This window comes from Bos indicus, chromosome 15 (genome assembly GCF_029378745.1).
Source record: "Bos indicus isolate NIAB-ARS_2022 breed Sahiwal x Tharparkar chromosome 15, NIAB-ARS_B.indTharparkar_mat_pri_1.0, whole genome shotgun sequence".
NCBI classification, from domain to species: Eukaryota; Metazoa; Chordata; class Mammalia; order Artiodactyla; family Bovidae; genus Bos; species Bos indicus.
The window spans coordinates 30,250,767-30,276,074 of NC_091774.1; the positions used below are offsets into that span (position 1 = coordinate 30,250,767).

General features: G+C 51.3%; 2 protein-coding genes across 6 annotated transcripts in view; one reads left to right on the plus strand and one right to left on the minus strand.

Moving 5' to 3' along the window:
* The window catches only part of CBL (Cbl proto-oncogene), a 99,623-nt gene extending 85,609 nt beyond the window's left edge, over nt 1-14,014 (plus strand). For all 4 annotated transcript variants that reach the window (XM_070803532.1, XM_070803533.1, XM_070803534.1 and 1 more), the window contains 4 exons: nt 2,952-3,092; nt 3,476-3,576; nt 4,499-4,681; nt 5,669-14,014. In XM_070803532.1, the coding sequence (XP_070659633.1) occupies nt 2,952-3,092; nt 3,476-3,576; nt 4,499-4,681; nt 5,669-5,949 (706 nt within the window). In that variant the 3' untranslated portion in view covers nt 5,950-14,014. The remainder of the gene's footprint in view (nt 1-2,951; nt 3,093-3,475; nt 3,577-4,498; nt 4,682-5,668) is intronic.
* A 342-nt stretch (nt 14,015-14,356) lies between these two features.
* On the minus strand, nt 14,357-22,172 carry MCAM (melanoma cell adhesion molecule). Of its 2 annotated transcripts, XM_019975064.2 has the most exons (16): nt 22,023-22,172; nt 20,080-20,204; nt 19,786-19,990; nt 19,630-19,700; nt 19,430-19,517; nt 18,193-18,372; nt 17,969-18,090; nt 17,722-17,884; nt 17,508-17,626; nt 17,292-17,433; nt 17,033-17,154; nt 16,784-16,925; nt 16,613-16,684; nt 16,307-16,454; nt 15,881-15,998; nt 14,357-15,402 (listed from the first exon to the last, which is right to left on the minus strand). In XM_019975064.2, the coding sequence occupies exons 1-16, from the start codon at nt 22,087-22,089 to the stop codon at nt 15,373-15,375; spliced, it is 1,914 nt and encodes a 637-aa protein (XP_019830623.2). In that variant the 5' UTR covers nt 22,090-22,172; the 3' UTR covers nt 14,357-15,372. The 2 variants fall into 2 exon arrangements, with proteins under 2 accessions (XP_019830623.2, XP_019830625.2); XM_019975066.2 differs by lacking the exon at nt 15,881-15,998.
* Between the last annotated feature and the right edge of the window lie 3,136 nt (nt 22,173-25,308).

Below are 25,308 nucleotides of genomic sequence, written 5' to 3' on the forward strand. Positions count from 1 at the left end.
TTTGAGTTTTATGGATTTTGTCATTTGATGTTTTTAATCAGTTTTAGAAAATCTCAGCCACTGGGAATTCCCTGGTGGTCCAGTGGTTAGGATTCTGTGCTCTCGCTGCCAAGTGTCTGGGTTTCCCTGTTTGGGAAACTAAAATCCCATAAGCTGTGCAGTGCAGCCCCTTCTCGCCAACCCCCCACAAAAAAATCAGCATAGAAAATCTCAGCCACTATTTCCTTTTTCTTTTTTAAAATTTTTATTGGAGTAGTTGATTTACAATGTTGTGTTAGTTTCCAGTGTGTACTATTTCTTCAGAAGACTGAAGCAGTGCAGTCTCTCTTCTGTGACTCCAATTACCTGAAAGTGCAGTCTTCTCATCATACCTCGTATAGCTCTTTTGTCATTTCCTTGTTTTCCATTCTTTTTCCTCTCTTTACTTGAGTTGGAATAGTTCTTACTCTATTTCACTTACCTAATCTTTTTCTTTTTTTTTTTTTTCAGTTTCTAATCGGCCCCAGAATCTATCTAACAAATACTGTGTTCTTAGGTTCTAGACTTTTCATGTATAGCTTTCTAATAAAATTATTTTTTCTTGAACATATAAATTATAACTATTTTAAGGGCCATATTTGTTACTTTCAACTTTGTCTCTCTAGTTTGGCAAGATAGCCAAAGTACTACTGATTTTTGCTTGGTTTCTCAGAATCTTGTCCCATGCATACATGGTTTAAGGATTCACAGTAGCTCTAGGGAAAATTGCAGGCAGCATTTCAAACCTATTTCTCTACTATTCCCTTCTCCAGGATTTTTGACTCCTTGTGTCTTGGCCATTGTGATATTCCCAAATTCCAATCCCTCTCTCCTCAGTCTGTTGAAAACTACATCGAAAGGTCAAGTTCAGAACTCCTAATATGGGGCTTATTGCAGTGTATTCTCCTTGCCTCTGGAAAGAGAATATGCCTCTGCTTCTTTCTTTTGTATAGTTTCCTGCTTTTATAGCTGGCTGTTATAGGCAGACGGTCAGACAATACTTGTTACTTGGCCATGGCTGTAGGGATATAAAATGTATTTATGTTTTGTAAATATACATTATAAATATACATAAATATACAAATATAAAAAATTATATATAAATATTTATAAATTAAAATTTATAAATGTAGTACTCTTGCCTGGGAAATCCCATGGACGGAGGAGCCTGGTAGGCTGCAGTCCATGGGGTCCCAAAGAGTCGGACACAACTGAGCGACTTCACTTTCACTTTCCACTTTCATGCATTGGAGAAGGAAATGGCAACCCACTCCAGTTCTTGCCTGGAGAATCCCAGGGACGGGGGAGCCTGGTGGGCTGCTGTCTCTGGGGTCACACAGAGTTGGACACGACTGATGCGACTTAGCAGCAGCAGCAGCAGCAGCAGCAGTGTTATGTTTTCCCTTTTTTTTTAACTTAGCATTATATATTGGTCACTTCTTCCTTTCAGTTAAAAAGTTCTTCAAAATCCTCACTTTTTTTTCTTTTATTTATTTTTTTAAATATTTATTTTAATTGTATTAATATTGTATTGGCTTTGCCGTACATCAACATGAATCCGCCACAGGTGTACATGTGCTCCCCATCCTGAACCCCCCTCCCACCTCCCTCCCCATACCATCCCTCTGGGTCATCCCAGTGCACCAGCCCCAAGCATCCTGTATCCTGCATCGAACCTGGACTGGTGATTCGTTTCTTATATGATATTATACATGTTTCAATGCCATTCTCCCAAATCATCCCTGCCTCTCCCTCTCCCACAGAGTCCAAAAGACTGTTCTATACATCTGTGTCTCTTTTGCTGTCTCGCATACAGGGTTATCGTTACCATCTTTCTAAATTCCATATATATGTGTTAGTATACTGTATTGGTGTTTTTCTTTCTGGCTTACTTCACTCTGTATAATAGGCTCCAGTTTCATCCACCTCATTAGACCTGATTCAAATGTATTCTTTTTAATGGCTGAGTAATACTCCATTGTGTATATGTACCACAGCTTTCTTATCTGCTGATGGACATCTAGGTTGCTTCCATATCCTGGCTATTATAAACAGTGCTGTGATGAACATTGGGGTACATGTGTCTCTTTCAATTCTGGTTTCCTCAGTGTGTATGCCCAGCAGTGGGATTGCTGGGCCATAAGGCAGTTCTATTTCCAGTTTTAAGGAATCTCCACACTGTTCTCCATAGTGGCTGTACTAATTTGCATTCCCACCAACAGTGTAAGAGGGTTCCTTTTTTTCCACACCCTAAAATCCTCACTTTTAACAGTTGCATATTATTACATAACATGACTGTTGTTGCTCAGTCCTGTCTGACTCTCAGCGACCCTATGGGCTGCAGCACACCAGGCTTCCCTGTCCTTCACTATCTCCTGCAAGTTTATGACATCATATATTTAATCATTCCTGTTGTTGGATATTTATTTTGTTTAAAAGCTTTTAATGTAATGACTTTACTTCAGTGTATCTTTCTACATAGCCAGAGATGGAGCCAAGGTAGAATTACTGTGACAGAGAATGTGAATGTTTTAAAGTATGTATTGCCAAAATGCTTAATGAGTAAATGGTGCAATTTTATATTTTTATTAACATCAACAAAAAGAATTGTAATTAAAATTTTTGCATTACCCTTTTAATGACCTTTTTCTCTTTATGAAAATAGTATGTGTTATAAGAATATTTAAAAAACACAGGTGAGCAATGCTAAAAAAAGTTAGAATCTTACCACCTAGAGTCAGACAGTAATTGACAACAGGTAATATACTCATTGCCATTCTTATGTGTTTAGAATCATGCTTGCTGTTTTTTACTAGGAGTATCTTGAACATCTGAGGATGTTATATATTTCTTCTGCCACAGTGATTTTCGAATTACTTCAGGTAATTGCAAAGCAGTTCATTCTTTCTGTTTTTTTATTCTTCCTCTTCCAGACCTCTTCCTGTGCCAAAGCTGCCTCCTGGGGAGCAGTGTGAAAGTGAGGAGGACACAGAGTATATGACTCCTTCCTCTAGGCCCGTGGGACTTCAAAAGCCAGACGTGAAGTGGCCTCCGGAGATAGCACAGAGTTCACGGTAGGTTCACAATAGTCCTGTTAGGGAATTCAGTTGACACCAACTCACTCACCTGCTTGGCTTGCTGCCTGCACATAGCATTATCCAGCCAAAAATAAAGCAGAAAGATGTGTGTAGCCGCTAATGTTTTAAGCTTCTTGCAGCTGTAAGCAGTTCAACTTAACATTTCTTCAGCATCACAGTAATTTCAAAAACATACACAGCTGTTACTCGTAATAGGAGTCAATCTTATGATATTTACTAGTAGTGACACTGGTGAAGGGAGAGTGTTATCTTGATAGAATCAGGGTCTAGAGAAGTTGTGAATAAGTGACTCCTGGTAAGTCTGCAGATAACAGAGTTCTGTTTCTGAAGATAATTATGCCACTTTCCTTCCGGTCCAGAACGTGTGACTGTGACCAGCAGATCGATAGCTGTACATACGAAGCCATGTATAATATTCAGTCCCAGGTGGCGCCGTCTGTCACAGAGAGTGGTACCTTTGGTGAGTAGTCATTCTGCTACTTTATTGGTTTGTTTATTTGAATTTATTTATCCATTTGGCTATGCCGGGTCTTAGTTGCAGCACTTAGTTGCAGTGGGATCTTTAGTTGTGATGTGTAAACTCTTAGTTGCGGCATGTGGGATCTTAGTTCCCTGACCAGGGATCAGACTTGGGCCCCTTGCATTGGAGACACGGAGTCTTAGCCACTGGACCACCAGGGATGTCCCCAGTTTTGCTGCTTTAACAATCATTGATATGCCAGAGGAATGAGCTGGTAATGTCTGGCCAATGAAAGCTTGATCTAAGTGAAATATTCTTAAATAATTTTCTTTGCAAAATATCTTTGATCTATGGCAGTAAAGGCCTTTCTTCTCTTTTATTTCTCACAGCCAGTTCCATTTGGGTTTTTCATCCTTCCAGGGCCTGGCGGCCTTTGTGTTATATGGCCTGGACCTGCAGTGCTGGCAGCTAGCTCCCTCTTACTCCCATTGCTTTTCAACATTGATGAAATTCTTGTGTGTGTGGGTGGTGAACACTCAATTCCCATGTTAACTAGCTTACCAAGTTGAAAGTTCAAGAAGGCAGTACATACAACAGGGCCCTTTGGCTGATCTTCCAAGGTGAAATGCAGATGAAAATATTGACTGAATGCTGTAAAGTGGTGCTTGAGTCTTGGATTTCAGTGGCTGTTAACCTTGGCCAGGGTTGCTTTTGACATATTTAGAAAAGTAGAGCTGCAGGATTGGTGCAGATTTTAGGTTCCTTGTTTCTTTTATTTCTACCCACAGGGCCACACAGTGTTTGGCCCATAATGGATATTCAGTAACTGATGCCATATATGCTTGATGAGTGGATGTCCCTGTCCTGAAATGTTAGAGAAGTACATTAGAAAAAGAGGATAACTGCATGAACCTTTGTCTAGGTGAAGGGAATTTGGCTGCAGCCCATGCCAACACTGGCCCTGAGGAGTCAGAAAACGAAGAGGACGGGTATGATGTCCCCAAGCCACCCGTGCCTGCGGTGCTGGCCCGCCGCACGCTCTCCGACATCTCCAACGCCAGTTCCTCCTTTGGCTGGCTGTCCCTGGAAGGTGATCCCCCGACACGTGAGTCTCCAGGCTCCCTCAGGTTTACCCAGAAATGCTGTGTGGCTCCCTATTTATATCAAAACAGAGATGACTGCCTAGGGACAGTAAGTCAGTAGCCGAAAGGAGTGGACCAAAGTGGGAGGAGAGCTGGTCCTGGGACCCAAATTGGGAAGTTAAAGCTGATTTAGACTGTTGAGAATTTTGCCTGACTTAGAAATAAGGTTATTCCTTACACCCTGGCTCTGCCTATGCTGGGGGTAGTAGGCTTTCTGGCTCATCTGAGCATGTGTGATGACAGTGGTAATTCAGCTTGATGATTCGGAGCACACATTCCTGACTTCTAGGCCCTGTCCCGCTGGAAGGGAGGCGTACTGGCTCTGGAAAGCACACTGAGTGGGCCTGGAGCCAGCCCACATTTGGACCTCGACTGTTAAGGGCTGTCCTTCTTGCACCTGTGGCTGCCTGGGAACGCAGCGGCCAGAGTTTCTGTCACTTTAGTGACGGAAGACAGCCTTTAGGACAGCTGGTGAAAAAAGATACATGGCCTCCATTGCCCAAACAGGCAGTGATCCCTTGCCACCCAGCCTTGTTTAATGCTTCTTCACTGTGACCTCGGCTTATTTCTGTTCCTTGATTTGTAAAGGGAGAAATCTAGTGTCTGCTCTGGCCCCTCAGAAATGTTTTTTGACTTATTCAGGCAGTAATGCATGTGAAAATTTGGTGCTCAGTGTAAAGCGTGTTGCAAATGTGTGTGTAGGGCAGCGTGGTCCCCGTCGGTAGGGCAAGTGCATGGTGTCTTTAGAAAGTTGTCCTGCCATGAGAGGAAGGTTGTACACTAAAACCCTTAAAGCTGTAAAAACCCAGCCGTGTGACTGAAGAACACATGGACCCGACTGACAGTGGGTCAGTAATATCTCATACTAACACATTGTTATTAGATGAGGCTTTCTCCCCACCCCCACCCGCCCCCAGATTTGCAAATATTCTCTTTCCGATTTCTTCCAGACTTCACTGAGAGTGCCCAGGTTCCTGAGAGGCCACCCAAGCCGTTCCCTCGGAGAATCAACTCTGAACGGAAAGCAGGCAGCTGTCAGCAGAGCAGTGCTGCCGCCTCGGCCGCTGCCTCCCCGCAGCTCTCCAGCGAGATCGAGAGCCTCCTGAGTCAGGGCTACTCCTATCAGGACATTCAGAAAGCCTTGGTCATTGCCCACAACAACATTGAAATGGCCAAAAACATCCTCCGGGAATTCGTTTCTATTTCTTCTCCAGCCCACGTTGCCACCTAGCACACCCCCTGCCTGCTGCAGCTTAGAGGACCGAGGAGCCGGGAGCTCTTGCTCAAGTAGCACCCAAAAGGGCGGCTAGGTTCCTTTGGAAACTTCACAGTGAGATCTTGCCCTATCTGTGGGGTATCACATCTGTGGTTCCAAGATTTCAAAGCAGTGGACTGAGGACGGAACACCTAGGAGGCTTGATTCTTTTCTTTGTTTTAAGAGTGCATTTGAAGGTGTCCTTCAGTTCCCACTTGGAAAGAGTGGATTTTTGTGAAATGGTAGCCTACCTGGGGAACAGTCCAGAAAGCAAAAGTACTGTGCTGTAAATCCTAATTGAGGACTTAAGACTTTCTTGGGTTAAGGATATGGTTGTGTGCGTTTTGTCCGTCTGTCTGTGGTTGTGTGTGTCCTGTGATTATAAGATTAACCTGCTGTGTGTGTAAATTCCAGGCGGGGAATTAGCACAAGAGGTTTAGGAAGGAATCTTAAAGACTTCCATCTACTGTGGTTTTCTCCCCAACCCCAGTGTGTGTTACAGCTCAGACACTCCCCTCTGGCTTGGATTACCATGTGCATAGCTGAAGTCTTGTATTTTTAGAACACGTCCCCCCGCCCCGCTCTGTCTTTTCCCTGTCTCCTCCGCCCTCCTCCTCCTCAGTGTCCGTCATTGGCAGTGGGCTTGCTGTGATCAGCCTTACTGATGCCAAGCAGCTTATAGGATGTTCTTTATAATGTGTGATGGTGTTGGTTTGTTTGGTAGATAGATGGGAAAAAAGTACTGTTGCTCTGTCATTATGGTCCTGTTTGATACTCGAAGCGAACACTGGTCACTCCAAAGCACTGTTTCTATAGGAACATTGAATCTGTTTTTAAAAAGATGTTTTAATTATCATAATTACATAATGACTGATATGAGATAGAGGCCTTCAGATACATTCCATGCTCTCCCCAGAAAGTAGTCTGCGGGAGCCAGTTGCCTTGGTGCCAGGTATGTGTTCTAATGTAGGTCATGAGATTTTCTACTTAATGGAAAGGGGAAATCATTTGTTTCCGGCATGGCTTTCTGGCCCAAATACCATGAAGCACTTAGGAAGCTCCGTTCACACGCTCTCTACCTTGTTATACATAAAATGCACACAGCAGACAATAAGGATTTCTCTCTTCAGCTTTTCTTCCCAGTGAATTTCAGCTTATATGGGTGTCTCCCTGTGATGATGAGCCAGGTTATATTTTCAGAGATGAGTGTTTTCTTTGCTCTTTACGGAGTCAGGGGATATCACTCCAGGGTAGCACAGCATTCTGCTGACAGTTAGCACCAACCCTACACTGGTGCTGCCTGGCGACTCGCTTTTCTCTTCGTGCCTATGGCTTTGGGAATGTAGCATTTCCTTCTTCCTCCCCGTCCCCTTTCTTTTTCCCTTTAGCTCTCAGATACTCTTTAGTGACTGTGTTCCCTATGGTCTTTAGACATCACTGGTGTAATCAATGCCTTTACTGCACTCAGACAACATTGACAAGCCCTGCAGCTTGTGCCCTTGCCAGCTGGTAAAGAAGACTCAGAGTTCGTTGGTCTGTTCCTGTAGATGCTGCCAAGGGACCTCTTGATTTCAGTTAGTTCTCCAGCCTGAGCCTTTTAACTGACTTCCCTGGCAGTGGGTAACCTTCCTCCTGGTCAGAAACAAGCCTGCTCCTTGATAAACCCACCTGCCTCACAATCTAAAACCTGGTTTTGTCTCACAATCCAAACAGAAATGACTTTGCATCTGTTTTCTTTCCCATGTTATCATCTTTGGACTTAAAGCTTTTTCTAACTCTTTTCTTAGCTTTCAGTTACTCCTAGATCTTTTGTTTTTCTCCTCTTGCCTCCGAGCCATTTACATTCCCAGAGTGGATGGTTTGGGGATTCTTGCTGAATTGCCGTGGTTACCCAGTGTCTTCCCTTTATGGCAGAAAATGACACAGCCCCCAGCAGGTGCAGGAGGGCCTGAATCCGGGTGGAGGGGGCAGAGGAAGGCGACAGAGAGTAGGAAAGAGGAAGCTGGTGTCTCCCGCTGAAAGCCAGTGTAGAGCTTCACTCGTGGCAGCGCTCAGTTTTGCACTTTGTTCAGATGTGGAAGGCCTAGGTGAGGAACTGGAAAACATGGCGGCAGCCTGCATGCCTCTGCTGCTGGAGATTTTCCTCATCTGCAGATACTGCCTGTAGCCTGAAGATCTGTCAAGAGAAGAAAGCAGTGGTTCTGCAAATCCTTTGTCTTTTCAAAGTGCATGCAAAGTCTTCTTTGAAGATTATGTCCTTACTTATATACGCTAAAGGCAAGCTTATCCTTTTTTTTTTCATAATGATTCATTGGGTCATTCAGTACTCAACAGTTCATTGAGTACCTGTGTGGTTCATTGGGTCAGCCCTCAGACTCGGTGTTGAACATATGCACCATTACTTGGCCTGGTTCTTAGCTTGTCGGTTGTTTGTCTATGGGCACTCAGGGTCTCAGACCTTTCTGTGAGAGGTTCCTTTGGGTGCTCTGAGTTCATGCCTGGGTCTGAGCCTGAGATTGCTGGGTGAGCCTCAGGCAAGTTTTTGCATGGCTCTTGTTTTGAGGATATTTCCAAAACCCTAATTTCTTAAATTTTCCCTTGAGGCACCAGTCACCCATGCTTCATCCTCAGTTTGTGTGGCAGTTTTTAATTCTTTGGTTCTGCTCTGAATTTAACTAAATTGCCCTTTGACAAGTGGGCTTTGAATGTTGCCGTTTGGAGCAATCACATCCCCTTTCTCCCTCTAAATTACAAATGGTTCCTCCTCTGTTAGCTATCAGGTAAGTAAGGTAAAAACCACTTTGCTGTTTTCCCTTTGCTCAAATGCATTAGGCTCTTCGGTTCAGCCCTGCTTCCCCATGTCTCCCTGGACTGCTTTCCACAGCCCTCCTTGATGCTGGGTGGCTGTTTCATCCACTGCCCCTGCCATACTCCTTCCATTAAAGTCAGGGGTTCTCAAGGTGGAAAAAAACCTGTGGGCTCAGTGATACACCTACCTCCCTTTAGGTAAATAGTAGATTTGGCAGTCTGCCGTCTCAGCATTTATCTGTTACTACCAGTAGTGGTATATGCCTGTGGGTGGCCACGCTGCCCCTAACTCTCTTTGTGCCCCTAGCCCTGCTCTGCGTGTTGTGCCATCCTTCGGTTCTTTTGCTTCTCATGCAGACTCTTAACACCAGGGCCCAGGGTGTGGGGTAGTACTGCTAGTATCATTTAGCTGTTTTGTGGATTTAGAAGAAAAATTAGGGGGGTTGCTATTTCTCACACTTAAAATATTTATTTCCTCTGTAGAAAAGTAAAATATATTTTATGGTCCAATCAGAAACCTCACACATGAATTTTGTATATTTGCTTGCAAAGTAGGGACCAGCTGTATGTTCCCTTTAACAAGATCTTGATCTTTTTGCATGTGACCAGCAATGGTGTTAGTGCAGAATATTCTCCTACCTCACGTCATGAGAGGCAGAGGGGTACAGGCCGTCTTCCCAAACTGTAAATCTCCTCTCTTGCTGTTGGCCTTTCTGACTCTGCAGTGACCACTGCCCATGGAATAACGATTCTGACCATTGGCCTGGCTCTCACAGAGTGTGTGTTCATTCAGCAGGTAGTTCTGAGTGAAAACCATGAGCCTGGAGTGCCAGCTCTGTGTTCTCCCTGCCACCACAGGGCGGTTTACTGATGTTGAGGAATTGTGCTTGGACTGTCTAGCATGTGCATTTGGCCCTAAAATGCCCATTCCCAGTTCACTTGTGCAGTTTATAGTCACAGCTCTGTGCAGACATACGTTTCCTTATAGAGCTGTCCTGGTTAAGAATCAGTTCAAGATGCTCCCTTTAACCCCTGTTATCTTCCTATAGTTTTGACAATGTCTGGGAGATTCCTCCATGTAAGTCTCATGGATTACCCACCATTTTTATGTGTTTACAGCCTGTTTGGTGGGTCTGTTCATCGGCTCAGAGTTGCACAGTAGGGCAGTCAAATGTTTAAGGAAAGCATCTGCCTATAGTCCCCTTTCCACTCTAGTGCCTTCCTTGATCTTTTTACTCAGCTGCTTGTATTCCTATTTCCCTTTATTAGGAAGTTTTCTTAGGACCCTTCTAGGTTTTCAATCATTCCACAACCTTTCTGCTAATCCTGTGTCTCTTTAGAAGGGCTGAAGTTTCGAGAGGAGGATGAGCACCTGTCTCTAGGTCCTGATGGTCCACCAGTTGTTTGGTCTCCCAAGAGCCAGGCAGTGAAGTAGACTGAACTCACTTCTCAGAAATGTCAGCCTATATAGGAGTATGGAGCTTAGAGACCCTGGAACTTAGTGTAAGAGTCAACACGTTATTCTCCTCCTGGATTTTCAATGCCCTAGAAATTTGATCTGAAGTATTCTCAGCATAAAGCATTACTATTACTTTGATCTCAGTCTACATTAGCAGCCTCATGTTAGAAATGCATGTTGCCACTTAATGCATGGAGGAGGGTGCATAGTGGAAGAAGGTCAAGGCTGTATATTTGACCATCCTGTTGAGCAGTCCTTCGGATACAAGAAACAGAAGAATTCAAGTAGAAGAAAGGAGGGAGTCATCAGGATGCAGAGTATCTCCCAGAACCCAGCGAAGCAGTACAGTTGATTCTGCATGGAGCAGAGAAACTTTGCAACTTGACCTTTCTCCTCCAAGTAAATCTGTTTGTCAGTAATGTGTGGCCCTGAAATCAGAACCCTAGTCCTCAAGTCCTCATGACCCCCCAGTTTTAGGGATCCTCGCTTTAACAGATACCCAGCTCCTCTTGTTCATATTCTCAAGGAAGCCTGTCATCAGCCCAGCATATTGATCAGGTGTGAACACCCAACCAGTCAGCCTTTGCCACACAGGGCAGCAGCCGCATGTTCAGGTGAGAAGAAGGGGCAGTGGGAGGTTCTGACTGGAGGTGAGAGAGACCCTAAATCATTTTGGGTTGGCCAAAAAGTTCGATCAGCTTTTGTGTATGATGTCATGACATGAAAACTCAAATGCACTTTTTGGGCAAACCAATACTTCAGTAGTAAAGTTTACCATACTGCTTTCTCGAGAGGGGAAAGGCAGGCGTGGGACTGTATCTGGGACATTGAAGAAATGCTTAGGTTAACGTTAACTTGGGTTACTGTCTTCACTGCTTCTTTATTGCCTGTTTTTCTTTCCCTTATGAGGCCTGGCATCCAAGATTTCTTCCCTCTTTCTTCAGGACCCGTTTCTTCTGTTCCAGAGCTAGTCTGTCCTTAGGTGACATTTCTTAGCCTTCATTTAATCTCAGGTTTCTGGCTGGCTTTCAGTTTCTTCAGAGAGCAGATCCCAAACCCCCTGTCGCCCCTGCCTGTGGACTTCTGGGCTCTCTTCAGGTTTTAGTGCTGAGAACATCCTCATTCTCCAGGCGCGTGGCCTCAGTCCCTCCACGCCCTCCTCCCCGCCCTCTTATCTAGTCTCCTCTGCAGTGATGTCCTCAGGCAGGCCTTCTGCGGTACCTCAGAAACTACTTTGCAGTGAGAATTTATGACACTGGGACAGTTGCCAGGATGTGAATTAGGTATAGATTCCAGTTGAGAGTTGCTCCTGAGAGCTCTTTCAACAGGATGCATCTGTCCTCTCTGTCCGGTTGCTTCCTTTGTCATCCTGTAGTAAAGCCTTTATTTGTTGGTTTTTTAAAGCCATGCTTCTGCTTGCCTGAATCTTCTGATCTTATTTCTCTCATCCCAGAGCCTGTCCCTTGTTATTAATGCATTTCATAATTACTTACAACTTTTTAAAATTACTGGAGTCATTTGATGTACATTGAAGTCGCCTAATAATCCAAAGATACACACTGAGGCCCGTGGTAAAGGCTGGGGCCTGTGTGTTTGAAATTCCTTCTGGGCTCCAGAATTCAGGGGCAGAGGGACAGCAGTGCCACTTGGCTTCACCGAGTCCTAGGAAGTCTGGGTTGGTTTCAGAGAGGGAGCACCAATGTTTCTTATTTCCGGAAAATAGCCCAGGAGTGAGTGGGGGAGTCGGGGTGGGGAGAGCCAGGCCTGCCTGGGGGCCTCCTGGCAGTCTTCTGGAGAACACAGTGCCAAAGGGCCAGCTGTTGACTAACAGACTAACAACTGTTTGGACATCTTGCTGCCCCTTCCCTTGTTCAGTGCTTGAGAAAAATGTAGCTGACCACTCGCTGTGTGTGTAGAGAGCAGAGGCTGAACGCCAACCTACTGATCTGGCAGTGGAACAAATCAGAGTTCTCATGCCCGGCCCCAGATTCTTATCCAGCCCCCAAAATGTGAGAGGCGCCCTTCACAAATTCTCCTCCTGCCGCTGGATCACTTTGGGAGGCCAGGGGATCCTGCTCGGTACCAGCTGGCTGAGCCTCCGCAGGCCTGGCGCCGCTTCCGTGCTGGGCCCCGCGTTGGCGGGGTGTGTGCCTGCACCCAGCACTCTGACATAGGTGCTAGCGTGCCCTGAGCGTCAGTCCCTCCTCCCCACCTCCCTCTGACCGCGTTTTGTGGCCGAGGAAGCTGCGCTTATGGCTGTCTGGAAGCTGATGGGGCAGGGGACTGCTTACAAGGCTGTAGACCACGTGTATTCTCTTCCTTGGCTTCTTCCTTCTGCTGTTGGGGTGAGTGAGCCTGCAGGCGCCAGGCCCACGAGAGTGGATGCCTCCTGACCTGCCCGTCTCATCCTCGTTCTAGTGTCTTGGCCTTGGCCTCCTGCTGAAATGTGTGGCAGGGGCGTGGCAGCTAGGAGGTACCTCCTCCCTCTGCTTTCTGGCTGTGGTGACTTGGTATTTTTAACCTTATATATCTTTTTCCTTTATTCAAAACAAAACAATTTTTAGCACACTGAAAAAAAAAAAAAAAAAAACCAAACATTTTGTGCCTTTCTAAGGCAGCACTGTATCCCAGGCTGCATTTTAGGACTTAATATGGAAATACCAGAGTCTTAGCTCCTCTACCTTGAGTGTCATTAGTTGTCTAGTCTGGGGGAGAGGAAGTGTCTTCGTGCGGCCGGCGGGGTGGCACCCAGGTGCAGCGGGTCAGCGCTCCCTTCTCCCAGCCACAGTGCTGAGTTGGAAGAAACAAGCATTGTACCCCAGGATCGTTTGGTTGGCTCCAGTCAAAACCTTAATTGTCAGGTTGGATGTTCTGTACTCAGCAGGAGACAGAACGTTCCATGACAGCCAGGTGTCCTCTGGACCGTCTCAAGTGACGCAGCCTCCCGATCCTGTCAGTGACCCACCTGCATGGAACAGTGTAGGGTGGACTCCCGAGAAGAGGCGGTTGTCTGTCTTGTCTTGTCTTGATGCTGGATCCTGAACTAGCCTAGACCTCCTGCCTCTCTCTTAAGACTTGGCTTTCCTTTCATTTGAAAACTTCAGTCATAGAGCATTAAGCAGATGGTGCCTCTGCAGGGGCGAGTTTTCCCCTGGGCAGGGCGGCAAGGACCACGTACCGGAACAGAAGCCTGTCCTCAGTATAGTGGCCACTGTAGGTTTCAACAACAACTAAAGTTTTCTGTATAATGACGTTTTACTTGCCTCTTTCCCTCTTCTCAGCTCTTCCTTGCCTATAACTTAATAAAGAATTGGGAGATAGAAACAGTTCTTTTCAAAGTCCTCCTTATTCAGGATTTTGACATTCTTGGCCTGGGTGGGGCTGGAGAGAACTTGATGCTTTCTCCAGAATGAAGAGTCCCATTTGTATATCAGTGTTAAAAATAAAACAAAATGAAACCTTAGATGAGATTTTTGTGGACTATTTTAAAAATGTGTCATTAATATAAAAAAATTATATTAGCAGTATTTAATCATTCTCACCTGTAAAGAATAAAACAGAAGGTAAATATTCTTACAGAGAATAGCAGAGCTTTAAGAGTCATTTTCATTTTAAGTCCATTTTGTTTTGCCAATGTATTAATGTTTAGAGGTTCTGTTATACTAATGTTATTTATTAATTTTTTTCACTTCCATACACAGTTAACTAAAGAGCTTTTTCAGGCACCCATGTCTGTAAAAAATATTTTTAAATAAAGTTTCTTTTGTTGTAGCAGACCAGAGTTCTTGCTCATTCCTGGGTCAGGGAGTAATACATTGGGGAACTATAGGGCCAGATGTATAACCCCACCAGTTCATCACCAGACATCCGTTCTGCTACCTGGAGGGCCGTCTAAATGACAGGAAAGGGGCAAAAACTCTCTGCCGTCAGCTCACCAGGCTCTGCAAGCTGGTGATCAGGGCAGCTGTGCTGCTAAGGAGCAAGGTTATCCTCTGTGTTAGAGCTCGAGCCCCCTGCTGAGAAGCAGAGATGCCCTCTGGTCCCCGCTTTTTGGCACGGTTCCAACTGCAGGCCCCAGGCTGCTGTGGTACCCATGATGAATAAAAAACTGTAAGATTAAGGGACAATTAAGCTTTATTTTTCATATATATATATATATATACACACACAATATATAAAAAGGAAACAATTTGCAAATTTACAACCTAACAAAACTGTATATATACACACACGCACACACACATACACGCAGGTACACATACACACCCCAAAGCTCTAGCCAGGCCCATTTCTCATCTCCAAGTACCATTCTCCCATTAGAACCCTGGTGCTAATATAACTTTATAGCCTTAACCCTTGTAAAGGACAATCTGGACCTCATCTCCAGCCCCCACCCCTAGCATTCAGTCATAATGTGATTCCTAGAGAGGGTGGGGGGAGCCAAGTGAAAGGGTGCTCGGGCCCAATGGCCTTCACTCCGGAAAGCTGTGCCCGGCATCGTCACTGACTATCCTGTAAGGAACACCACCAGGTCCTGGCTTCAGCCCAGGGAAAGAAAGGAGTGTTGCAAAAGGGACTCCAGAGGCAGGCAGGCAACTGCTTCCATTTACTGTGGGGGGGGTTCTCCCCACAACCTAAGTGAGGAGCAACCCTCACCCGCGGAGAGAGGCCTGGGCTCACCTCAGCCATACTTCAGCAATATGACTGGATTAGGAAGCCAGCCCTGGAGCAGGAAGTCAGCTCAAGATAAACAGGCTACCTAATTTGGTTGCTGGTAGAAGACCGGTACTTACATCCATAATGTGTAAAGAGAAAACAAGTTCTGTAAGAAACTCTCCTATGCATTTCTGGGATACTGAGGGCCCCTCCTTGGTCTCAACAAATTGAGACCGTGGTGGACAGGTCCCCAAAGAGGGGGCCTCCAGGGCCACACGAGGTCTTTCTCAGGACAGCTCGGGTCGTGGCCCACGTGCCCTCTGAAACGGGGTCTGCAGGTGAGCTGGAGGGGGGTCTTCTCTACTTCAGTAGTCCACTTTAGAGGCTTTGGCGACCATCCTGAGTGCTGGGGAGGAGGGTGAGCAGGGAACGGGGGAGGTTCCAGGCAGGGGAGGGAGCGCCGTGTGATTCAGCGGCTAGTGCCTCAGATCGATGTATTTCTCTCCCTAAAGATGGGTGAAGAGCAGAAGTGAGGCAGGAATTCAAAGACACAGACCAGGGTTTAGGTGTGAGCACTAAAAGGGAGGAGGGACTGAAGCCACAGCTGATGGACTGGGTGCAGTGCCTGGAGGGAAGAAGCCAGGGTGGGGTGGGGGCGGGGGGTGGCAGGGCAGGGAATGAGAGATGAGACCCCAAATCACACTGGGCCGCACGTCACACCTAGTGATGTGAGCCACCAGCGCCGTTCAGCAGTGGTGATGGACTGGGTCCTGCTCTTGGTCCTGGGGGCTACCTTCTCCGGGGTCCCTCAGCCACCTGCCTGGCCCTACCGTCTGTGAGTAGTGTTAGGAAGGCGAGGTGGGAGCTGCTCCCCATTGGAGACAGGAAGGATGAAGGACAGAGTTAGTGTTCAGCAACCGTCAGCCCCTGCTGCTCCCAATCCCTGAAGACTGTCAGGCTCTGGCCACAGGAACTGCCTCCTACCTGGTCTCCTGGAGCCCTCTTGTCACCGCTGCTGCCCTGAAGGAGGCCCATCTCTTCTGGGAGCTTATCTGACTTAACTTCAACTACAAATTCGCTCTTACGAGACGGGGGCAGCGTGCTGGGAGGAGGGAGGGAGGCAAGAGGTTGGCAACTTGAGGGCAAGGGAAGGGGGGCTGTCAGGAGGGATGGGGCACTGGGTGATGACGGGCCCTTGGGTGTTCTGGGCCAGCTCGGGGAAGGGCAACAGGGAAGAAGGGAAGCAGTGTGGTGGAAGGAGCTGGGTAGTGGTGGGAAAGCAAGTGCCCCACTCCTGCTCCTGACGGGCGAGTGGGCCGGGGGCTGGCGGGGCAACGTCCCCGAGGAGGCAGCAAGCTGGCAGCATGAGATGGGGGGGTGGGTGTGCAAGATGCCAGGTACCGTGCTTACATCTCTTGTTTGCCTGACCGTCCACAAGGCAGCTTGCCCTTCTTGTAGAAGAAATAGAGGACAGCACCCAGCAAGGCCAGGACCAGGACGCACACGGTCACAGCCACGATGACCACACCCTTGCTTTCGGGCTCTGTCAGCTTCTTCTCTGTTCCACAGAGACACTTGGAGTCACTCCCTGCCCCAGGCTGCCACGTTACCATCACTGCCCTGCCCAGTCCAGGGCTGATGGAAGGTTGGCAGCTGTCCAGAGCTCCCCTGGGCTGGGCAGGGCAGAATGAGGGTGCCCAGTCTGGCCCAGCTCACCTGTTGAGGTGCCATTGGCTCTGGCAGGGGGGCTGACGGTGGAGGTACTGAGGTTGCTGGTTCTGTTGGAGTCTGGGGTGGAAGACATGAAATGGATTGGGGTCAGGGGTGGGATAGGAATGAGCCCGACGTGGGCTGGTTCCCACCCCCTCTGCAGGACCCAGCCCTTACCCAGCTCCAGGAAAATGATGGTGGTGTTTCTGCCCAGGGAGTTGGAGGCCACGCACTCAGCGCCTGTCTCCAACAGCTCTGGGGTCACCAGGACGTTCAGGACACTCAGGACACTCTGCGGCTCCTGGTCTTGCTCATTTGCCTACAAGGAAGGCGACGCGGCTCAGGGGTGGGAGGGTGTCGGGCGGTGGCAGCAGAGCCTGCAAGGGGACGGCCCAGCAACTGGGAGGCTGCCGTGTGCCCACTCACCGTGCCCTGGATGCTCCACACGATGCTGGGCCGAGGGTGCCCCGAGGCTTCACAGGACAGATTCAGCACCGAGTTCTCCTTCACCCACATCTTCTTCTCCCTTAATGCCATCCACGGGGGCCCTGCGTGAGGGCAGGGCGGGTTAAGACAGCACACTCTGCCAGCCCGCCACCCACTCCCGCACTAGAGTGCCCCAGGGCAACAGGTGATTTCTGGCCCCCAAAGAGCTTGAAAACACTGACCAACTCAAGGGCCTCACCAAAAATGGCCACGTTGACCAGCTGGGAGCGGTTCAGGCCGGGAACGCTGGGCACAGAGGCCAGGCAGCGGTAGCCTCCCCCTTCCTCCCGTTTCAGGTTGTGTAACTGGAGCGCCTGCCCCTTTGCCAGTAACTTGCCTGTCTGGGGTGAGAGACGGGTCAGAGGTCACTCCCAGGCCCACCCATCCCCCCATAGCTCTGGGCCCACCTGGGTACCTTTTCTCTCAGCCACTGGAACTGAAGGTCCTGGTTGCTCTCGGCCTCACAGTTCAGAGTGAGGCTGCTGCCCTCCTGGCTCTCAGGGGCTGCGGGGCTCACCCGGACATCAGACACATCTGGGGGTGCAGCAGTGGGGTCAGGCAGGGCAGGGCAGATTGGATTCCCTCTTGCCCCAGCCTGGCCCCCCTGTCCTGGGCCCCCAGCCCCTCACAGTTCACCACCAGCTCCTGTTGGTCACTCTGCAGCGATGTCGTGGTCTCCAAGTCCAGGCCCTGACATTCATAGCGGCCACTATGCTCCTTCTGGGCGGGATCCAAGACCAGGACCCCGTTGTCATCCGTCCTCTCTTCCTCCATCTCCCTGGTGTGGAGGTTCTGGGAGAGGACGAAGGCATGATCAGAGCGGACCTCCAGCCATTCCTGCATGCCCGCCTCCACCCAGAACAGAGGGTTCCGCACCTGCTTGATGATGCTGAAGTGGGGCTGGGGGTTGCCATCAGCCAAACACCTGATTTCCACACGGTCCCCCTCCTTCAGCATCCCCTCAGGCTCCACTTCCAACCACACTCTCTCGGCCGGGTCTGCACAGGCAAAGGGGACAGTCCTCAGCCCAAGAGCGGCCTCTGCGCCAGGAGGGCAGAAGCTTGCAGGACTCAGCCCCACTGTGAAGAGTCGGTACTCACAGAAAACAGGGACGGTGACCTCCTTAGATTCCTTCATGTGGTTCCCGCTGGGCAGCCGGTAGCTGAGCTCACAGTAAAACTGGGCATCTTTGTCCTCCTTGGACACCTGTGCCTGCAGAACGCTGCGCAAGGTAAACAGACCATTCGACTCCTCCGTCTGGGATGACTGGATGTGGACCCCTGGGCAGGGAGGAAGGGGAGAAGGGTTCGGTGGGTCTCAGCTCCACCTCCATCCCCACCCTGTGGTGTCCTGAGTCGGGGAAGGAGTGGCAGGGGAGCCGCTGTAGAGGGCCATGGATCCTTATGAATGCCACCTGTAGCTGTTCAACCCAGCTATTTACTGCTTGTTATCTACCCTAAACACACATGGGCACTCATACAAGGGTGTGTGCAAATAATACTGCAGTGATTTAAAAATAAAGAGAAAACACTCTGGATGTCTACTAACCAGAATGAATGGTGAGCTAGACCATATTATAGCTATATTATATATTACATTATAGCTCAGCCATGTGAAGTGCTGGGCAGTAGGTAAACGATCAGGTAGATCTAAACAGAGCGATCCAGCAAGATTTCCGGGACTTGCTGTCAAAAGGGAAACAGTGTAGGGCAGGCCGTGCCCTTCAGATCAGGGTTTCTCTACCTCAGCACTGAGATTTGGAGCCAGAAGTACTCTGTGCCCTGTGGGATGTTTACAGCATCCTTGGCCTCACTAACCCCCCCCACCAGATGCCAGTTGCATCTCTCCATTTTCAACAACCAAAAATATTTCCAGACACTGCCAAGTGTCCCAGAGGAGAGCAAGATCAGCCTTAGAAGAGAACCACTGATTTAAGTAATAAAAAACAAAACCCTATATAGTCCTAGATATATTTACATGTGTGAGTAAGGACCTAGAAATAGGCTTGAAAGAACACATGCACACTGGCAGCAGAGATATTTCTGGGAGGGGGGTCTGGGGCAGGAAGGAAATTTTCCTTCTAGATTTTCTGAAAAGTTTGAACTCTAATGATAATATTTTCATGGATGGCTTGTGTACTTGAAAAAAGAAAAGTGCAAGAGTGATTCCCCTGGCCGTCCAGTGATTAAAGACTCCGTGCTCCCAACGCAGGGGTCATGGGTTTCGTTCCTGGTCGGGGAGCTAAGGTCCGGCATGCCTCACCGCAAAGGAAAAGTGCAAAGTGGCCCCCATACAGTGCCACAAGCACAGCTTCTAAGGGCAGAGAGGGTGACTTACGGTTCTTCTCCTCCTTCAGGGACTGGCCGTTCTTGTACCAGGTGACTTGAGGAACAGGGTACCCATTCCTTCCGACACAGGTGGCAACCTAAGGAGGACAGGGTGTGAGTCTTCCTAACTCTGTGACCCGGCCAAGCTACCCTCTCTGAGCTCCTGCCTACCCGCCTCCCCCAACCCCGGGCCACCCCAGCAGACCTCACCTCCACAGGCTCCTCACTGTTCACAGAAATGCCCAAGGTATTGACCTGGATGCTTGGCTCCTCCGGAGCTTCTACAAGGGAGAGAGATGGGGAGGCGTGTGGGCCCACCGCTTCCCATGCCCCACGCTGCCCACAAGGCACGGACAGGGCACTCACTGTAGACACGGAGCCGGATGCGGTGCTCCTGAGCCCGGCGCTTGCCCTGGCACGTGAAGATGCGGTCATCGTGGGGGGTGACGCCGGTCAGGACCAGAGTAGTCCCTTTGTCCTGGAGGCTGAGCCGGTTGTGGTACTCCCCAGGCTCACTCTGGCCCTGGCCCTGACGGACACGGAAGATGAGCATCCGCTTCTCCTTGTGGACCTGAGCGGAGGCAGCAGGGCGGGGGTGAGGGTCCTGGGGTTACATGAAGGGCAGGGCCTCCCGCCCCTGCTGCCCTCTTCTGCACTCACAGAAAACCAGTCCACGTGGCTGAGGTTGCCCTGGGCGTGGGAGAGGCCACACTTCAGAAGGGCTGTGTGGCCCACTTCCACCTCCACCAGTTCGGGCTCCGGCTGCTCGGCCTCTCCGGGCACACCTGGGGGGGTCGGGGGGGGGGCACCAGCTGCTGAGTGAGCTCCAGCTGCTCACCATGCCCTTCACTCACACCCGCTTGCAGCAGCTGTTCTCTCTGCCACTTCAATGAGGGTTCGAAGGGCACGCTGTCCTCTCTAAGCCTCAACCACTCTGTATGATCCCCAACCTGGGGAACGGCCCTCTCCTGGCTCAAGGGAGCTGGGGATGGACATTTCTGGTCACTAGAGCAGAGACCCTGAGCGCCAGGAACTCCCAGATGAGGCTGGCAGAGGGTGGGCCAAGAGGAAGGCCCCTTTCCTTCCAGGCCCCCTCCTCCCTGGGTGAGCTCAGAGTGAGGGAATGCAAGGCATGTGCCAGGCCCAGGCACACAGGCCCTTTTTGTCCCCACACCCAGGGTAAGACATCACTACTCTACCCTTTGCCCCCCAACGCCCCCCCGTAAGACCCCAATGGACAACCCTGGTCAGGAGACCCCTATCTCCTACTCCGTAAGCAGCACCTCTGTGAATTCCCACACTCTCAGGGGACCCCATCCTGGGAGTCTTGTGAGTACAGGATGGGTCAGAGTCATGGAGGGGCCAAAATCTATCCCTGGGGTCGGGGGCAGGGGTCAGGGCAAGGGCCAGGCAGTGGGCAAGAGTGACGTCAGCGGTGCCAGTGTCCTGCCCGCCCCACAAGGAGGTGATGTCACTCCATACCATCTGGTTGGACTCGGGTGCCTGGGTGGTTGCCCTGAGCTGGCTCCCATACAATGAGGGCAGATGGAGTGGTCTTCAGCCCAGAGCAAAAGCCTCAGCTCCCTGACTCGGTTTCCCCAGCGCTAGAAGAAGGGGGCAGGGTGGGGCTGGACCTTCTGCAGCACTGGAGCCCCATGCAGCCCTTTCCCCTCCATCCCCCATAAAGGTTTTGAAGGCAGCAACCGAGGGTACCCCAGGGACACTGTTGGCATGGGCACGAAGCCATGGCATTGGGTATTGCCCAGACCTCCCCTTTCCCAGCCAGCCAGCGGCTAGAACTCGGGAAACAGAGCCAAGAGAAACGAGCGACACCACTGCGGCCATACAAGGGTAGGGTGAGCTCGGGAGCGCCCAGCTCCTAGGCAGTTTCAGAGAAAAATTCCGAGGTGCAGGGGCCCTTTTCCCACCTGAATCTGGTCCCATTCCGGGAGGTGTAACAAGTCTGGGGCGCTCGCACTCTGGGACTCCACGATCCCTAGTCCCTGCCACCTGTGACCCCGTCACCCGGATAGGCGCGAGGGGACCCACACGGCGCTCCAGCCTTTGCCAACGCCCTGGCAGGGCGGGAGCCGCCGTTCCTCCCCCTCTCGCTCACCTCTAGCCTGGCTCGAAGCCCAGGCGGGAGAGGGAGGGGTCGGTGCACCCCTCCAGCTAAGAAAGCTGCGTTTTCCAGCAACAGGCGGGCGCGGAATTCAGGATTTGGGGATGCGCTGTAGCTGCCCCTCCCGCCAAGGCTCCAATCACGCTCCCCGCCCCCCGCCCCCGAGAAAGTACCTGAAGGAAAGCTCTCCCCAGAGCCCGAAGGGACTCTACTCCGCCCCTTCCCGCTCCAGGCAGCAGCCCCCTCCCCGTCTCCCCAGTCCTGCTCCCGGGATGGTCTGGAACAGAGGCTGCAAACTGGCCACAAAGAAGAGTTGTACGCGCGCAAGGCGCCGGGTGCCGGGGACCCCGAGAGGAGGAGCGCACGCCGCCGCGCAAAGCCCCGGCCCCCGCCGGGATGCAGGCTCTGTTCCCGGGCACGCTCCGCCGAAGACCGCCCGGCCGGACCGTTCGGGGTGCGGGGCCCCAGCGAGCTCACTCACCCGCGGCGCGGCGAGAACAGCAGCAGACGGCGAGCAGGAAAGCGCAGATGAGCCCGGACCGTCCCATGCTTCCCGGCCGGAGGGCGAGAGCCAAGTGAGGGAGCGTGCGGCCGCCGGGGGCTGACGTCAGGGGGGCGGGGGAGGGGGCCCGGGCGCCCGGGCCGCCCGCCACGCCCCGCGCAGCCCACCCCCCGCCCGGCGCGCCGCAGCCCTAGGGGGCGGGCCCGGCGCCGAGATGCCCGGAGCTGCGCCGCCGAACAGCGCGGCGCGGGGTTAGGCCGGAGCCTTCCTCCCAGCCCCCCGCTAGGGAACGGACAGGGGGCGGTGACAGGTGTCTCCGAGGCGGCTGCAGGGAGAAGCTGGCCCGGATGCTGGAGTCCCACCGGGTCAGACCCCGCTTAGCCCCAGCCAGCCCTTGTAGCCCTGGGGGACCTCCTGGCGGAGGAGCCACTGGCAGGTCCTTCGTGTCCTTGATGGGGACCTCGCTCCCTTTTAAGCTCTTCTGCCTGCCGCCTCCTCCACTCCCCCGGACCTCTGCCCCAGAGAAATCGGGCTTCCCAGAACGGTTGCACCACTGCTGCGGCCTGAGGCCTGGCACTGCCCCCAAGCCTTGCAGTCCTGGCCGCTTTGAGGGAAGAACCCTGGGCCCAGGGCCCACAGAGCCAGAGGTATCTGTACTGGGGAGCGCGCTAAGGGTGGTCCCTTCCCCCCCCCAGCTCCTGCAAGTCTCAGACCAGAGGAAGCAGGGAGGGGCTGAATTCACAGGCCCGAAGTTGTCACACTTGTCCCACCGAGCCTGGATCTTGAGGTTTCTGCTTCTTCTGGCTTCACTTACTGAACCCAACCTGGGACTCAGTTTCCCCTGAGTGAAGAAAAGAGGGAGAAAAATGAGTTAATGGGCACAAGGTCTCCAGCTTGCTCCCCCTATACCTGTTGCTGTTTGCTGAGGGTTGAAGGGACCCCCTGCAGTAGGGCTCTGGCCCCCCAGCAGCTGAGGGTGGGGGGTTTGGAGGAGGAATCAGAACTGACTCCAGGCTGCCCTGCCCAAGTGGAATCTGTCCCAGCGAGGCAAGGGGACCTGCATCTCCCCTTATTTCCAATGCCTGGGTCTTCGGGCCCCTTGAACCTGAACTAAGGCTCTGGGGAGTGAGACTGATTCTTGTATCATAGAGAGAGACCCCCAGCTCCCTGACCCTGGGAAAGGGGTCCACATCAGCTGGGACCCCTCTAACTGGGATGGTCTAAAGGGGGCCTGGATTTGGGATAGAGTCCTGTCCTAGGCAGGGCAGCCTTGCCGCTCGCTGGTTGGGGGGAGGAGCAGGGTGAGGCAGCAAATGCCAGAGATGGGCAGGTGACTTAGAGGATGCTCCCGGATGGTGTTTTGATGACGCCGAGATGACTCTTGAGCCACATCAGCCCTCGTCTTTCAGATCCTTGCTGATCCCCTCCTGTGTCTCCATTAATTTTCAGCCAGAGGCCATGCCAGGTGGGCCAAGGCAGGGGCCTGGAGCCCGGGGTGGGGGTGGGGGGGTGAGAGAAGGATGGTGCTTCCTCATCCCCCAGAGTGAATGTATGGACTGGCCCAGGGCCCAGAATGGAATGGATGCGTTTGTTTTTGTCTGCAGGGGCAGGAATGGGAATGGCTGAAGGATGCTGTTTGCCCTGGCAAGCTCAGAGCTGGGCATAGTATTCTGCTTCCCTGCCTCCACCCCCCTTCCCTTCTCTTAACACCATTAACTAATCATTCTCCTCTCTCCAGCCTGAGAGCAAAGCCAGCTAACCACCAAGGACGGTCAGTCAGAATCCTTCCGTTGTGAGAAGAGTGAAGCTAGGAGGGGGTGGTGGAGCTGCCTCTGCGGTGAAAGGGAAGTGAGGACAGAGCTCAGGGTGACTTCTGTGTCCCACACGTCCCCACCAAACTAGCACAGAGACTGTCCTTTAGGGAAGCCAGTAGCTCAGGGTGATCTGGGCTGCCAGGGAGTAGGTGGTAGAGGTCAGGGGGCAGACAACCTCAAGAAGGCTTCATTGAGTGGGGCCCGCTAGGATTCCAAACCAAAGAGGTCAAGTCCTTGGAGAGGCTTCAGAGGGGACTGGAGGCAGGAGGAAGCACAATGATGGCAGCACAGGGTGAAGGAGCAGGAGGTGGAGGGTGTCTAAGACGGGCTTCTCCGTTTCTCTGAGATGCCAGAAGCTAGAGCGTCCACAGCTGCAGGAAAGAGGAAGCAGACGGGGAAGAACTTTCAGCGAGAGAGGATGGAGGTCCAGCAGAAGGGGGGAGCCAAGGAGGCCACTGTGGGCTTTCCATCTGCAGACACTGTTGTGCCTGGACTCGGTGGAGGCAGCCTTGCCCAGATGCAGGCCAGGATCAGCAGAGCCCCAGACCAGAGCCCTAAGTTCCCTGCCTCATTTCTCTCCAGAAAGAATGGGTAGGAAGGCTGCCTTCTTCACTCCCACGGCAGACCCAGGGGGCACAGAGAGCCCTTGGTGCTTCTCTTGGGCATAAGTCTGACCACAGGTAGAGAAACTGAGGCTGTGAGGGGTGGTGGCCACGGTCTGAGTCCCTCAACTGCTGTCTCCGGGGTGAATGGGGGCTTTCATTGCATTGTACGATGTGGGACCCCACCCCCATCTTCCACGTGGAGGTGGAGGTAAAAAGACAAGGCTAGTCCTGCCCCGGGGGGGTTAGCCCTGCTGGGGTGAGATTAAGCCCAGGAGTCCTCTCTCATAGTGGGTACAGTGGTCTCCCACCCACCCCCTCCAGTAGAGGGGCCTTAACCAGGAGGATATGAGAAGGGCGGGCTGAGCAGAGGAAGGAAGCCGATAAAGACAAGTTTACATCTGCAGTAAGAAAAGGCGCTATGGGGTGGAGGAGGTGAGCGAGCAATATTGGCAATGACTGAGGCTGGGGAATCCCCCCCTCCCTGGCCTGGCCTAAAAATAGGGTTCAGTCTGAGTCTTTGGAGGGGAGGTAGGAGAATTTTTTCCAGTGTCGGGGGCTCTGAGCTGGGAGGAGACTGTGCTAAGGGAGTGAAAAAAAATGGGGTAGGAGGAGGGTGGGGGGCAGTTGCTGCTGAGGCAACCTCAGGCCAGGAAACCGGATACTGGGGGGCTGGGTGGAAAATGTTGGGGAAGAGATTGAATAGGGGGAAGCGGCCCCTGTCTTGGCCGGACGTGGTCTCACCCATGTCCTTCGCACCTGACTCCAGGCAGGAAGGAGGTGCGGCCTGGACTGAGCTGCGCCCCAGAAATGCCATGGGAGAGGAGGAGGGTGACTTGTGCTGGTGGT

Excerpts from the sequence above, each read along its gene's own strand:
- MCAM (XM_019975064.2), bottom strand. The coding sequence starts at position 22,089 with ATGGGACGGTCCGGGCTCATCTGCGCTTTCCTGCTCGCCGTCTGCTGC. Across the intron at positions 17,627-17,721 it reads ACAGGAGCTGGTGGTGAACT|ATGTGTCTGATGTCCGGGTG; the intron begins GTGAGGGGCTGG and ends CTGCACCCCCAG. Across the intron at positions 15,999-16,306 it reads CGGTCAGGCAAACAAGAGAT|CACGCTGCCCCCGTCTCGTA; the intron begins GTAAGCACGGTA and ends CCCTCCTCCCAG.